General features: G+C 32.5%; 1 protein-coding gene across 4 annotated transcripts in view; it reads left to right on the top strand.

Annotated features, from left to right (window-relative positions):
* Nucleotides 1-15,410, top strand: part of SFMBT1 (Scm like with four mbt domains 1) — a 151,995-nt gene that overhangs the window by 82,721 nt on the left and 53,864 nt on the right. For all 4 annotated transcript variants that reach the window (XM_074283528.1, XM_074283525.1, XM_074283527.1 and 1 more), the window contains one exon: nt 10,104-10,264. In XM_074283528.1, the coding sequence (XP_074139629.1) occupies nt 10,237-10,264 (28 nt within the window). In that variant the 5' untranslated portion in view covers nt 10,104-10,236. The remainder of the gene's footprint in view (nt 1-10,103; nt 10,265-15,410) is intronic.

The following is a 15,410-nucleotide window of genomic DNA, read 5'->3' as shown; positions in this document are numbered from 1 at the left end:
TTCACATACAGTCTATAGTTCCTGTTCACTATCTTTGCTCTGGCTCTCTCATATATCTGAAAAGTGTTTCCTCTTTATATTTATCTCATGAAGTCTAACTTTTACTTTATATCCAATTATTTTAAAAACAAGTATCCTCCCTGTAAAGAGCTTCAGGCTTTAACTCGTGTTATAATGCTTCAAGTGGTAAATCTTATAATTTAGGTGAAAAGATACTTACCAGTGATCGAGAAATTAAATCAAAACAACATTTAAAAACTTTTAATAAAGTTTCCCCAGATAATACCCTTCTCTCAGCAAGGTTTCACTTGTAACAAAGATAAAAACAAAAAAACCAGCACATCGACTTTGTCTAATAGCATATGAATCATTTTATATCTACATTCTATGTCTTCAAAGAATTGAGGAGGAAAATAAATCTTTTTAATTCTTATGTAGTACCAATTTTGGTTGGTATAATTATATCATACTGGGTTATATTTTATTGTTCTTTCCATTCATATTTTTGTAGAGACTATGTGTATTGTTTTCCTGTTGCCACTTACTTTACTCTGCATTAGTTCACATAAGAAATTTTCTTTTCATAAAGGAAAGAAGCCAAGATAACACATTTACTCTCTTCCTCATTAGACATCTTCCTTTTCACATATTTAACTGAGGGATAATGAAGACAGATTAAACACAGATTCAATTAAGATCATATGGTACAGAAATAAAACAAAACTGTATTAATACCTCATTTTTCTGGCACTTTAAAGGAAAGAAGCATCTGGAATGCTAAATTATCCTGATAATTGAAATTTAACCCTTCAAGATGTCCATTTACTTGAAATATTTACTTCTCATAAAACTGGATGGAAGAACATGAAATTACATAAACTTCATAACAGCTTGGAGAATTAATGATTGAATCAAAGTGTGAAGTAGCCTCCTAAAGTAGCTCTTAAACTTTAGATGTTATTTAATGTTGTTATCACAGTTCCTTGAATTTTAAAAATAATTTGTTTTTTATTCTGGATTTAACAAGTGAGCATCAGTTCCCATATACAAAGAAAATTTTGAATATTTGGAACTTTTTCAAAGAATATATATATATGTATATATATATATATATATATTCATATATTCTATATAGTGTATACTGTGGTATACTGTATAGTGTGGTATAGCGAGGTAGTTCCTAAGCTGTCACAATTGTATGTTTACTTCTGAACTTGCTTCTGAGTTCTCTTTCATTGTTTTAAATTCTTTAATGTGTTTGTCATTCTTTTCCCTTTATTTATTTATTTATTTGCATTGCTATCATTAGCACCTCAGTACCTCTCTACCCCCCCACTTTAAAAAAGATTTAGACCCTTCCTTATAATAATAAGCACAGTCAAGAAAAACAGAGGTAAACGTTGCTTATCTGAAAATATATTTCATTTTTTACCTCTCAGCTGTCACTTTCATATTAAGAATGCTTCATCATAATTCCTCTAGACCCATGTTTGGTCACTGCATTTCTTAAGTCTTTCATTGTTTTACTCAAGAATACTCTTAATTACAATCATATAAATTGTTATCTTGACTCTATTGCACATTGCAAATCCCCAGGTTTCTCCAGATATGTCCATGGTGTTATTTCACACACACACACACACACACACACACACACACACACACACACACACACACACACACACTTCTCAATTTATGAACATTGTCATTTGTTTGTAGTTCTTTGCTACCATATAAGAACTGTTACAAGTATTTTTGTCTATATGCATCATTTTACTTTCAAATCTCAAGTTTTATAGTATTATCACTCGGTTGAGTACACACAATTCAGCTACGTTTTGGACATTGATCCAAACTTTTCCATAGTGTTTGGACCATTTCACAGCTCCAGTTGCCAATGCATAATGTTCCTGCCTTCCCATAGATTCTTCTCTTTTCTCAGATCTTTCTAACATCTGTCAGGCTCTCACTTTCTGTCATTTTTGCCAGTCTGAAGAGTGTATGGAGGACTGTGTCAGTTATTTTAGTTTGCATTTTTCTACTAGTAATTTCAAGAATTTTCCATATAGTTGTTAATAACTTTTTTCCACTTTCGAGAAATGGTAGTTATTACTTTGATCCTTAGTTTATAGGGGAGTAACTTATATATTTATTTGATTCAGTTCACTGTGCATTTTGGATATCAGCCCTTTATCAAAAAAATTTTAAAAAGATTTTTTTTACAGTTACTTAATTCTCTTCTAATATTAATGGCATTTTTATTTGTCCAAAAGCCTTTCAATTTTACAGAAACACAGTTGTCTCTTTTATCTCCTTTGATTCTCTATTCTTTGTTTGGTGATAGATGCAAAAGATTTCTCCTATCTTGTTCCTCTAATATGTTAATGAAATGACTTTTAAAATGTAAGTCATTTGCCTATTTGCAACTTAGCAAGTTATATAGTTCAAATCTAATTTCTACGAGAATGCTCTCTAGTTTTCCCAGTAATTTTAGTCAAATAGTAACTTCCCTCAGTATTTGGAATCTTTTGATTTATCCAACACTGCTACTATTTTCATTTGCTTCATTGTTCCTAATATGTTTCACCAATTAACTTTTCCATTTTTTAACCAGTCTCTTGACTTTTTAGAAGCCAAGATGTAATCTAATGTTGTTTCTGTATCACTAACACATCTTGTCTGTGAGGAACTTCCTTGTCAGTTGACTATATACAGAACTAGAAAATTTCACAACATTCCCTACCCTCAGGAGATTATAGTCTACTGGCTACTGGGAGAAAACAACACAATTAGATATAAAAACACAAAACAAATACTTTAATTACCATAATTTTTTTTTTTTAAGCTGGATGGGCTAATGATTAGAGAGATTCAGGATAAATCTTGTGGAGGAGGCGCATTTGAATTGACACAGGCCATGTTATAGTCACAGTGGCTTATACTGTACTCTAGACACTATTCTGTCATCTCCCACCCCTCGTGTCTTATACAGACTTTTTGCTTCCCCTCCTTGCAAAGTGGAAGGATGTAGTAATAAATGGAGCTGCAAGTAGTAGTGTGGCACCAGATTCCAATAGGAAGAGCTAAATGCCAAGACAAGTCAGCAAATGTTAATTAAATCTTTACTGTGTGCCAGGCACTTGTTCTGTCATGGGATCTTTTTATTAGTTTAGGTGATCTCAGTTTTATATTGATATGACTTAGCAATTCACAATTAATTTACCTTCAATTATTTAAGTGTTAAAAAGTATTATAATTGTATTTGTATGTCTTGAATGTGTAAAATACCATAGGGTGTTTTTTTTGGACATTTTAATACGGGGTTTATTTATAAAATTTTCTTTCTTTTTTTTTTTTTCTTCTTATTGCTGCATAGAAATGGTGATGATTTTTGTGAATTTATGTGGTGATGAATTTTTAGGACTATGCCAGGTGAAGTGTGGATATATGATTTCCCTTCCTTCCCTTCCTTCCTTCCTTCCTTCCTTCCCCCTCTCCCCCGAAAAGTGGCAGCTTTTATTTTAAGGAGTCATTTTTTAAAAAAATCATTAAAAATTGCTTTTCCATGCTTTTATTTTCATGATTTTAAATTTTAATGAATGCTATTTTGGGGGGTTTGAAATTTTTTTTCTGCATCTATAGATATGATCATAGAGGTTTTTTTAATCATTTTTGTTTTAAATATTATTATGCTAATTTTTAAATTTATGTTGATGCATTCTTGTATGTCCTCATGTAAATGGATCTGTAAGTGTGTGTGTGTGGGGAAAGCCCAATTCACTTTCATTGTCTTTTGGCTAGAATTTTATTTCCAATTTTTACATCACTTTTTTGGGATATGTGTCTTAAAGGATTCTGACAGTGTTCTTTTCTTAGTTATTGAGAATGATTTTTGTAGCAAAGGTTAGCACATATAATAATTGATCCTTTATGAATAGAGCTGCAATGCCATTTGGTTTATGTATAGTCAATTATGATGATGAAGTCCTGGGTCACTAGGTGGGGTTGGCAGAAAAAGCCTGAAGTACTGATAAGATTGCTCCTTGAGGGAAGCAGGAAAGGGCAGTGATGGGGAATAAGCTCTGCCTTATGATCCCACCCTGGTGGAGAGCCCCACCTTACTGTATTCAATTCAAAAAGCCAAGTTATGTCAAACCCCTGAGGTTAAATTTCCCCTATAAATTTGTATGTAGTTCATGCCATCTTTGCTGAATCCCTTTGATGTTAGCCTGCCATGGCATTCTGCTTTCATGGTATCCTCATTCTTCTTCCTTTTCTCTTCCCCCCACCCCCATGCCTTTTATGGTGACTTTTTTCTTCTTATAGCTAACAAACTCTTTTAGGGTACTAAACTCATATGTGAATTTAAGCCTACCAGTCAGTAGCATTCTTCCACTTCTTGGCATATTCCTTTTCTCTTGGTTGTGAGTTCCACTAGGGGACTTATCTTTTACATTGTTAACTATGTATTCTCTCAAATCTCTTTAATATTTACCATTCCTGCTATCTGGTGTCTATTATATCTCTTTCATTTTATTGGTAACCTCTTTTTCTTTTGGCAAAGAGAATGGCCATTGTAATTCTTCACATGGCTAAACTCCAACATATGGTGCCAAACCAGTACATTTGGTGCCAAATATTTTCTTAAATCTCATCATTTGGTACTGAACCTAAAACACGTCAGTGATATTGTTTCATTGTTTGTATTGCCTTTAAGCAAATAAAATTTATTTCTTGTGACATTATAAAATTTTTTTGCTAATTCCATCCTAGTTGATTCACACAGGCTTTCATCTATTCTTTTTTAACCTTCTCTGTCCCAAGTTCTTTGATTTATTTAACTAGTTCCTTTCTTCTCTTTATTTTCCCTTTCATTTCCTTCCCCAGAAGAATATGGTTCAAAAATCCTTTCCTCTATCCCTAAATTATACCTAATATTTCCACTTAAGATTCATTAATAGCTGCTTTTTTCTAAAGATGCATTCATTTACTTGGTAAGCTCCTTATTTCTGTTCCCATCTAAGTTCTTAAATTCTGTTCTCCCACTTTATAGTCTGTATATTTGAAAATTCCTTTAAAAAAGTATTGTATGCTCTCTGTAATTGGGATTTCTAGAATACAAAAGTTGAGTTTTTTATTCTTTCCTATTGCCATATATTAACATTGTTATTATATTTGAAGTCTTTCACCCCTCCTCAATTTTTTTTTTTTTTGCAGGTTCTTTTCTGCTTTGTTGCTGGGATAAAAATAATAACTGACTTTGCCATTCAGATCTTCTTAATATAGGATTTTTAAAAGTTTTCCGTAGGATTTTTTTTTTCAAGGGAGGGGAGATTATTAGTGGAGTTGGAGATGTAAGGATAATGTGCAAAAAAAAAAAAAAAAAAAGCAAGTAAAAAAGAAGAGTATATTGTAGTGTTTTTTTTAAATGCATAGAAGAGACCAAAAGGAAATTTGAGGCAGACACAAGTCAGCCAACTTTGAAACTGTGTTAAATTTGTCATATTCTTTAAAAATATATAGCTAAATAAATAGTTTTTAAAACTCAATAAAATCTATCCTCCAAAGCTGAAAGAGAACATTTGTTCAGTTTATTATGTGTTGAATACTTTGCTTGAATATTAAAATTTGACTTATCCATTTGTGGATTATGTTTATTTTCTTTTCAGCATTATTGTTTTAGGGATTTGGCTTTGTAAAAAAGTCTGTAAGTATCCTTGTTACTACAGTTCATTCTTATACTTCCTATATCTCTGCCTTCAGAATCAATGTTATTTATTTATTTATTTTATATTTTATTTAGAATTTTTTTTCCACAGTATATATGCATGAGTAATTTTTTTTTATAATATTATCCCTTGTATTCCTTTTTCCAACTTATCCTCCCCCCATGACAGTCAATCCCATACATTTTACATGTGTTACAATATAACCCAGATACAATATATGTGTGTAAATACCATTTTCTTGTTGCACATTAAGTATTAGATTCCGAAGGTATAAGCAACCTGGGTATATAGACAGTAGTGCTAACCATTTACAATCACTTCCCAGTGTTCCTTCTCTGGGTGTAGTTATTTCTGTCCATCATTGATCAATGGAAGTGAGTTGGATCTTCTTTATGTTGAAGATATCCACTTCAGTCAGAATACCTCTTCATACAGCATTGAAGTGTACAGCGATCTTCTGGTTCTATTCATTTCACTCAGCATCAGTTGATGTAAGTCTCTCCAAGCCTTTCTGTATAATCAATGTTATTTATTAATCTTTTGAATAAAATACATTTAGGAATTTAGCTATTTGACAATATCTAAAATCAGTTGTGAAAGTAAAAAAGGATTCACTTAATGACTAATCAGCATTATTTTAGAAGAATTTCATGAAATAAATAAAAACATTTTTTGGACAATAAAAGAGGTAAATAATATCAAAATGAGCTAGTAAAGTAGTGTGAAATAAAGGAAGACAGTAAAACTGCTTTATATGAACTGATAAAAGGGCATAAATGAAAGTGAATTAAATTTCCATAAATCAGATCTAGATATTTTACTGTGTGGTTCCCCTCCCGCCCCCCCATTGCATAGAAAGGCAAGGCAGTCTGGCAATAAAGAGATAAACCCCACAAATGTTTCACAATTGAATGACTTCATCAGTTTACTTCTCTTGATTTTATTAAGATAATGAACCAATGGTTAATTCCTTATAGTCTAGGTGAGTGTGAAAATGTAAAACCTGAGTTACTACTGCTTAGTTTGGGAATTTGTTTTGGTCTAAAAGCTCCATTAGGGAGGGAAATTCTTTCTTTATAAAATATGTTAGAATTACCTCAGTTGATTCTGTGAATAATTAGTATTGGTGTGTGTGTGTGTGTGTTTTTAATAAATTGCTATATCTAATATCTTAACATTTACATAACACTTACAATATGCCTGGCACTATGCTAAGGAACTAATTTGCTCAGAGTCCTTTTACCTAGTAAGTGTCTGAGATTAGATTTGAACTCAAGTCTTTATAATTCCAGGCCCAGGTTTCTATCTACTTTGTTATCTAGTCGCCCCTATACCTGCTTATCAAAATCAAGTGTTGAATATCTGTGTTGAGTTGATAAACTATCAAGACTACATGTGAACTAAATTGAAAGGTTCATTTTGCTGGATGTGATATTTTCAGCCTCAAGCCTAGTTTTTATTTGATTATCAGTAAATATGATTCCAGGACCTGCAATCATTTATTGTGTTTGCTGATAAGTCTAATTGTAGTTCCATTGATTTGAAATTTTTTTGTTGTTTCTTGCATAATTTTCTCTTTGAATTTACAGTTTTGAAAGTTACGTGTTTTCCACAAAGAATCTCATTGAGGTGGTGATCAGTGGATTTTTTCTATTTCTACTTTCTTGTCATGTTCTATCACTCCAAGACAATTTTCGTAGACTATTTCCTTTATTATTGTGTCAAGGTTTTTTTGTTGGTTACAACTTTCAGGCAGTCCAATTATTCTTATATTTTCTCTTGATATGTTCCCCAGATTTGTCATTTTTCTTATAAGATTGTTCACATTCTATTTAATAATTCTTTTCAATGTTTTGTTATTTCTTGGTCTCCATAGGTTCATTGGCTTCCCTTTGCCCAATCCTAATTTTCAAAGAAATATTTTCGTCTTTGAGACTCTATAGCTCCTTTTCTACTTGTTTTTTTTTTTTTTTTTTTTTTTTTTTTTTTTGGTAATCTTGTTTTCTTGGATGGTTTTCATTTATTTGTTTTTTAAGTTTTTCCTCTATGTCTTTTATTTGGTTTTGAAATTCTTTTTTGAGTTCTATAAATTCTCGCTGGGCAGGGAGCCATTTCATTATACTCTTTGAAGTAGAAGCAGTTTTTATTTCAGTGTCTTCCTTTGAAGATGTTTCCATAGTAGATTTCTGTGATGGAGTTCTTTCTTCTTTACTGGTTCATTTTTTTTTTTTTTTTTTAAATAAGAGGTGTTAGTGTAAGCACTTTTGGGGGGATGGTGCCTCAAGTTTTCCTTCAGCTTTCCCCTCTGAGTAGAAACCCCAAATTAAGAGTTCCACCCTTCTTCAAGTACCCACAGCCTGCCACGTCTTTGCTCAGCTGGGCAAAGCAATCGCCAGGTGCTGGTCCCAGAATTGCGTCTCAGCCGCACAGCTAGGCCTGATGCTCCTAATCAGCTGAAATTCCCTCAGTCTTTCCAGACTCAAACTCCTATATTATTGTGTCAAGGTTTTTTTGTTGGTCACAACTTTCAGGCAGTCCAATTATTCTTATATTTTCTCTTGATATGTTCCCCAGATTTATCATTTTTCTTATAAGATTGTTCAATTCTGTTCTATTTAATAATTCTTTTCAATGTTTTGTTATTTCTTGGTCTCCATAGGTTCATTGGCTTCCCTTTGCCCAATCCTAATTTTCAAAGAAATATTTTCATCTTTGAGATGAAACAGTCTAGGAAATGAAAATCTCTCTTTTCCTGCTCAAGCTTCAGCCACACTCAGCTGACCCCAGGGGTTTGCACTTGATGTTTCTGCCAGAAGTGTTTGAACTTCAGGTTAATTCTCCACTCAGGGTTTTCAGATCTTGTTGAGTTGTACTAGAAGGATACCTATTCTGCTCCAAATCTTGATTTTTTTTTTTTTAACCAGTCTATGTTTGCTGTGAGGCGCAAATTTGTTCTTTTTGTAGAGGAAACTGGGAGAGCTTGAAATTTATTATCCTACTGCACCATCTTCCCAGAATCCTCCCCTCCTCCCCCATATTAGACATTTCAAACTGAATATACCAGACACATTTTAAACTTAACCTACTCCAAATAGAATTCATTCTCTTCAAATTCTCTCTTCTACTTCCTATTGCTGTCAAGGGCATCTTTTGAATCTTAGATAGTCATCATCTTGGTGTTATCCTCAAGTCACTCTTTTTCTTAATGAATGCATTCCAAATCTCAAAATTTATAACTCCACAGTATCTCTATATCCAAGACTGTGTGGATGAGTATTTAACAACCACCTTTTCCTCCCCACCTCTCCCATTATGTATAATAGTCTTTATGGCTTAATCTGTATTATAAACATTTTCTCCATCACTTTAAAGTTTAGATAGTGGACACATTTTGTGGATTTCACACTAAAAATTTTATGATTGGCTGTTGAGAGCCAGTATAAGCTAACTTCTGCACAGACCTACTTGTATCTGACTTCTTCTTCATACTCAATTACCTCCTTACCTAGGTCCTCATCATCTCCCACCTATTTTTTGACTTTTAAAGGATTTATAACCTAGTCCCAATCTTTCTTTCTAACCTTATTAACCCCATTATACTCCTATGCTATGTTTCAGCCTTTTCTCAATTTCTTATTTTACTTCATCTGCCATCTCTGTGCTTTTGTACTGGCAGACTTCATGATTACAGCATATTTCTGTTTACCCACCATGAATCCCCTAACTCTTTCACAACGTAGTTCTTGAAGTTTTTTCATTCTATATTGAGCTGGAGAGTGGTTTCATTCCCCCCAACATAGTTATGACACCACCATCTATAGGATTTTCTTTCTCTTCTGATCCCCAGTTACTTTCTTTTTCTTTTTCTTCTTTCTTTTTTTTTTTTTTTTTTTAAGGCAATTGGGGTTAAGTGACTTGCCCAGGGTCACACAGCCAGGAAGTGTTAAGTCTCTGAGACCAGATTTGAACTCGGGTCCTCCTGCCTTCAGGGCTGGTGCTCTATCCACTGCGCCACCTGGCTGCCCCTGATCCCCAGTTATTTAATGTTCTAGTTCACTACTTCAAATTTATTCTTATATGTTTATTTTGCATACACACACCGAGTACATATACACACATGCATATATACAGGATATTTCAAAAGTGCAATTTTAAGCAAATAGAGCTTAATACATAGAAATGGATATTATAAATATGTTTGTATCATATGTGTAGTCTTACAATAGTGTGTAAGCTTTCTGAAGAGAAGGGTCTTTTTCATTTTTGTCTTTATATTTTTGATATCTAGAATTTCTTAGTATATAGCACGAGCTTATTAAATACTTTTCTATTGATATCTGAAGCTTTATCTTGTAAACTTTTTTTCTTTTTCAGCATTTTCACTTAAACCGATATGGATGTCTGCTGACCAGAAGGTAGAGAGCTACGGATTAGCATCAGATGGTGACTGTGTCTTCTTACAATTTCTGTGCCTGTGTCTGAGAGAGTTAGCCTAAGTGCTGTGGAAATGAACGGAGAACAGCAGCTTGACACAGGTATTAATATCAACACTCTATTAAAGTGTTTTCTCTTGGTAACATTTATGAACAGGTAGAACCTTTCTACTACAGTATAATTTTTATCCCTTATTTTTTTTAGCATCTAATTATTGTATAGCATGCTGAAGGTGATAGAGTCAAAATAGTATAGCAGAAACACTTTTAATTCCTAGTGATTTTTAAGGCAAATGGTAAAATAAGCCTGTATGATGGAAACAGCCTATCTTATAGAAATAAATAAGAAATAAGTTAAAGTTCCTATGTATCAGATTTATTTTTCTTCTGAGAAAAGAAAATCTTTTGGGTATAAGAACAAATCAGCTTACAGCAAGTATGTTATTTCACCATATGTTTCTCTTTTGCCCACTGCAAAATAATACAAATCAGTATGTAGTGGGAAAAGCCCTGAAATTGAATTCAAGACCTAGGTTTGAATTGTAGCTCTGCCAATTAAACTCTACTATTTTTCAGATCAGTCTGAAGAAGTTATGAGAATGTTTAACAAGTTTTTAATGTCCTTTTTAGTTGAGTCTTCCATAATCTGGTTAAACTAATCAGGTAGAATGATAGAATCAAATAAATAGAATCACTTATTCCATCCACAGTGAATTCAGTGTCTGGTTCACAGTCTTCCCACAGACTTCATATGAGAGGATTTAAAAACTCATATTGATGCTTCTTTAGTATTTTCATAATTCCTTATTCAATTTTATTCTCATGAGATACACCTTTATCCCATTTCAACTACATATTGTCATGCTCTTGATATTGATGACACCCACAGACATTTCAGTTCAATATTCACAAATTCCAAAATTTCTTTATCTGATTGTCTTTTATTATTCCATTTTTTTCATGACTTAACGACCCCTTAGCCTATTTTTTCCCCTTACCATGACTTCCAGTCTCTACACCCCTCACTTCTCTTCCAGACTATCACATTTGCATAGTCTGCTCTCTACCTCGACTCTTTGGTGAATCATTTAATTCTATACTGTCTTCTGCTCTGGAATTCCTTGGCCCTTTGTCCTGTTGCCAATCATAATTTGCCAAATTCTAGTCACGGATTACATTCACCACCTGCTTCCTTTACTTCTATTGATGTGGAGTCAGATAAAAATGGCGACAAAATGCCAGTTAGCCCCAATACAAATGTATGCTGTCTACTCTCAACTTGACCTTCACAGAAGTGAGGTTGCCATTCTGCTCCTTTATTTTGTCCTGAGCTTCTAGTAGATCTGAGCAATTTTATTTTTCTTTTCTTTCTTTCTTTTTCTTTTTCTTTTTTTTTTTCTTTTTTTTTTTTTTTGCTGAGGCAGATGGGGTTAAGTGACTTGCCCAGGATCACACAGCTAGGAAGTATTAAGTGTCTGAGGCTGGATTTGAATTCAGGTCATCCTGACTTCAGGGCCAATACTCTAACCACTGTACCATCTAGCTGCTCCTGATCTGGGCAATTTTCATTTATCATTTGTTGAAATATAGTATTCAGACTTTTTAAAAAAGTAGTTTTTAGAGAATCTAGTGGTTTTAAAATTATCTTTACTTGCCCCTTTCACCAAATTAGTTGTTTTTTTTTAAATATCAGATATCTTCCATTTTTCTTTTTTTAATCTGTTGATTTTGTTTTAATATTCCTTGATGTTTCATGGAGTCTTGGTTTCTATTTGGTCTATCCTAGTTGTCAGCAAATCTTTTACTTTTGTCAATTTACTATTTTCTCTTCTAAGCAACATATCCTCCTTCCATTTATTTCCTCCACAGCTTTGATTTCATCTTTCGTTTCTTCCTTCATTTGAGCCATATATGTGGAAAAGTCATTTCCTCCCCATAAATCTCTGCTTGCAATTATTATGGAATTCTTTTCTTTTATGATAGATTTTTGCAAATTTTAGATGTGTTTTAGTTCTTTAATGGAGTTTGTGAATTCTGCTAACTCATTACTGCAGTTACAATTTTCATGGGGATTTATTCTAGAACCAAGCTTTGCTTTTTGGGGAAGTACTTGGTTTTGACCTGTGTTGACTGTATTCTTACAATGACCTCTGCCTCAAGACAGCTAAATGGCAGAGTGGATAGAGAATTGAGCCTGGAGTCAGAAGTACTAGGTTCATATCCAGTTTCAGACACTTGCTGTGTAACTGTATTCAAGTAACTTTAACTTTTATTTATATCAGTTTCCTGTGTTGTAAAGTACACTTAAGTTTGCAGAGTTGTTTTGAAGATCAAATGATATATTTGTAACCACTTAACGTGGTTCTGAGTATATAATAAGCACTATATAAATTCTTTTTCCATTCCTTATTTCCCTTCCCTTCCCTTTCAGTTCTTGGTGTTCTGTGAACTCTCATTTTTAGTTCTATACCTGGAACTGTGCTGTGGTACCAAATGGAAGTTTAAGTTCCTCTATGCTGGATCAGGAACCTCTTCTTAACTTGATGTCTTCCCCAAAACTGTTACCCAATCTCCAAATGTCCCTAGTACTTAACATATGTCTTTCTTGTTTTACCAGTATAGGTTTGAAAAGTGAATATTTCTTGAATTTCCCAGTCAGGATTCCATCTGCAGTGTTTCTTATATCTCTTTGGAGTTTAGTGATAAAGAGCTTAAGGTATTTTTTTCAGGTATACTATTATCTTGGTTCCCTCCTCAAATGCTGAATTTGGAGAGGTGTTTTAGAGAGAGAAATGATAAGACTTCTCAACTGGCTAAGAGGAAGGAATTGAGAATAAGGAGTTGAGAAGGTAGTTTAATTTTGAGGAGAATTTTAATTTGCATGGTGAATTAATTTCTGCCTACTTTTATTTTCTATGTTTTAATCCTACTTCTGGCCCAAGACCAAGCAGAATTAATTCTGATTCCTCTCACTTTGTACAAATTTTCTCTTTTTCATGTTAAACACCTACTAGTTCTTTGAGCATTTCTTATGAAACAGTTATTCTTTACTTTCTTAAGCTTGAGGAAATAGTGGGGTCTAATATAGTTTTCTTAAATATGAGTAAGAACTTGACATGTTGTAGGCATGGAAATAGAGCCAATAGATAATGAAAAGAGGGAAATGAAAGAAGGAAAGATTATTGAAGGGGAAAATGCATGGAATAGAACATAGTCTCATGTATTGTAAAAATGGTCTTTTTATTTAAAAACAGAAAAATTTACTTCAAAGGCAAATAAAGCCTAGAAGGTTTTATTAACTAAATTATATATAATTAATCTAATTAATATTTAATAATTAATAAACTAATAATTAATGCTATACCTATTAACTAGAAAGATAGAATCCAAAGTGACTGACAAATTTTAAATAAAAACCTGTTATTACTGACAATTAATATTTTATATTAATGTTACTGCTACATGGTGGATAGAGAAAATTAACCTGGAACCTAGAATACTTGGGTTTAATTCTTGCATCTTTAACCTTAGGTTCTCAATGTCTAGGTAACTCTCTAAAATAGTTGAATTCCTAGAGTACATTTCCTTACATAAGTCCTTAATGAATAACATGTTAGGTTGTTATGTCCTGAATAATATTATTATGGCAGTTCTCCCTATCTCTCCCCTCCCTTCTTTGCCATCAGGACTGAGAGAATTGAATCAAGAAAAACCTTGGCATATCATTGAGTCATAACTCCAGGTACTTTATCTCAATCTATTCTGGGATAATTTCCTTTCCTTTTGAGTATTGCCCTTCTTCTCACTGTCTCCTGCCCTCCACCTTCTTATCTTAACCCCCTATTCTGTCAGGATTAAGTTATAATCCTTTCCTGGAATTATGTCTGCCCACCCAGTGTCCTAGCCCCCTTATCTGCCTTTGTTTCCCCTATAAGATTGTATATTCAGGTATTCTGTTTGCAAACTCTACAACTATAATTTATACTTTGTAATATATATTCATATTTTTTATTTATTATGTACATTTATTTCCTTATATAAAGGGTGAAGTTAGTGTTAGGATTAAAATGTGAATTTTGATGAATGCAAAAAAGTAAATAAAAGATACCAAAATGTGCTCACATTCACTAATGAAAAGAAATTTTATTGTTTTTTATTCTGAATTTAAGGAACACTTCAAAAAAAGAAAAAAAAATAGAACAGAAAAGGTTGATATATGTGGAAATGCAAATCTCATATATAGTATGCTTAAAAAAAAAAGATATTTTACACAGATGAGAAAGAACAACTTTACAAGAAGGTAAAATTGGAAAGATAATGGCAATGCCAAAGATGAAAACTTCTCAGTCTAATAAGAGTAAAGTATGAGAATTAAAATTTGATAAAATATATAACTTTTTATTTTATTAGTTTCACTGTTGAAATAGATATAAAAATTTAAGTTAGCCATTCCTTTTAAGTAAATCATTAATAGGAAAATGATTGAGAAAGGCAAAATGTATTGCTTATCTTAGTAAATGTGTGAAGGTTTTAATTTTTCCACTAAAAGAAAAAGTTAACAAGTGAATCGAGATAAAGTACTTGTCAGTATTTTGCTTACTGGGTACACATTTAATGTAAAAAGCTATAGTTTGTTGAATAATAAGAGTTTCGTCTAATATATCCTCATCATAATAGCTGATATTCATAAAGAACTTTAAGATCTGCAAAATACTTTACATCATATATTCTTCACAATGATTCTGTGTGGTAGATAGCTGCAGATTAGTCACTCCCCTATTTTATAGATGAAGAAACAGATTCAGAGTGGTTAAGGGACTTAACTAGGGTCATCATACCTACAATACAAATTTTAAAATTTTAAAAACTCTTTTAAGCCCAGGAATGACATTAGTAATAAGAAAGTAAAACTCAAATTAGATATAACTGAAAGACAAATGAATTTTCAAATAATCATGAAAAGCACAAATGAAAAAAATGTAGTAGTTCTCAATCTTTTGCATACTGAACAACGTTAAAATTCATAAAAATATTAATTCTGATGTGAGAGCCCAATAGTAAAACATTCAGTAATATTGAGAGGATACTAATATTCTATTATGAGAATATCATAAATAAAATGATTAAATATAAAGAAATTACAGGTCTGAGCTATTTCCTTAATAAGTTGGAATTAATAGATACAGGGAGAGAACTCAATGAATGAAACTGAGAATTCTTTCTTAAATGGAATTGAACTGAAACATTC

The sequence above is a fragment of the Sminthopsis crassicaudata genome, chromosome 1 (genome assembly GCF_048593235.1).
Source record: "Sminthopsis crassicaudata isolate SCR6 chromosome 1, ASM4859323v1, whole genome shotgun sequence".
NCBI classification, from domain to species: Eukaryota; Metazoa; Chordata; class Mammalia; order Dasyuromorphia; family Dasyuridae; genus Sminthopsis; species Sminthopsis crassicaudata.
This window is presented reverse-complemented; position numbering and strand designations above follow the sequence as displayed.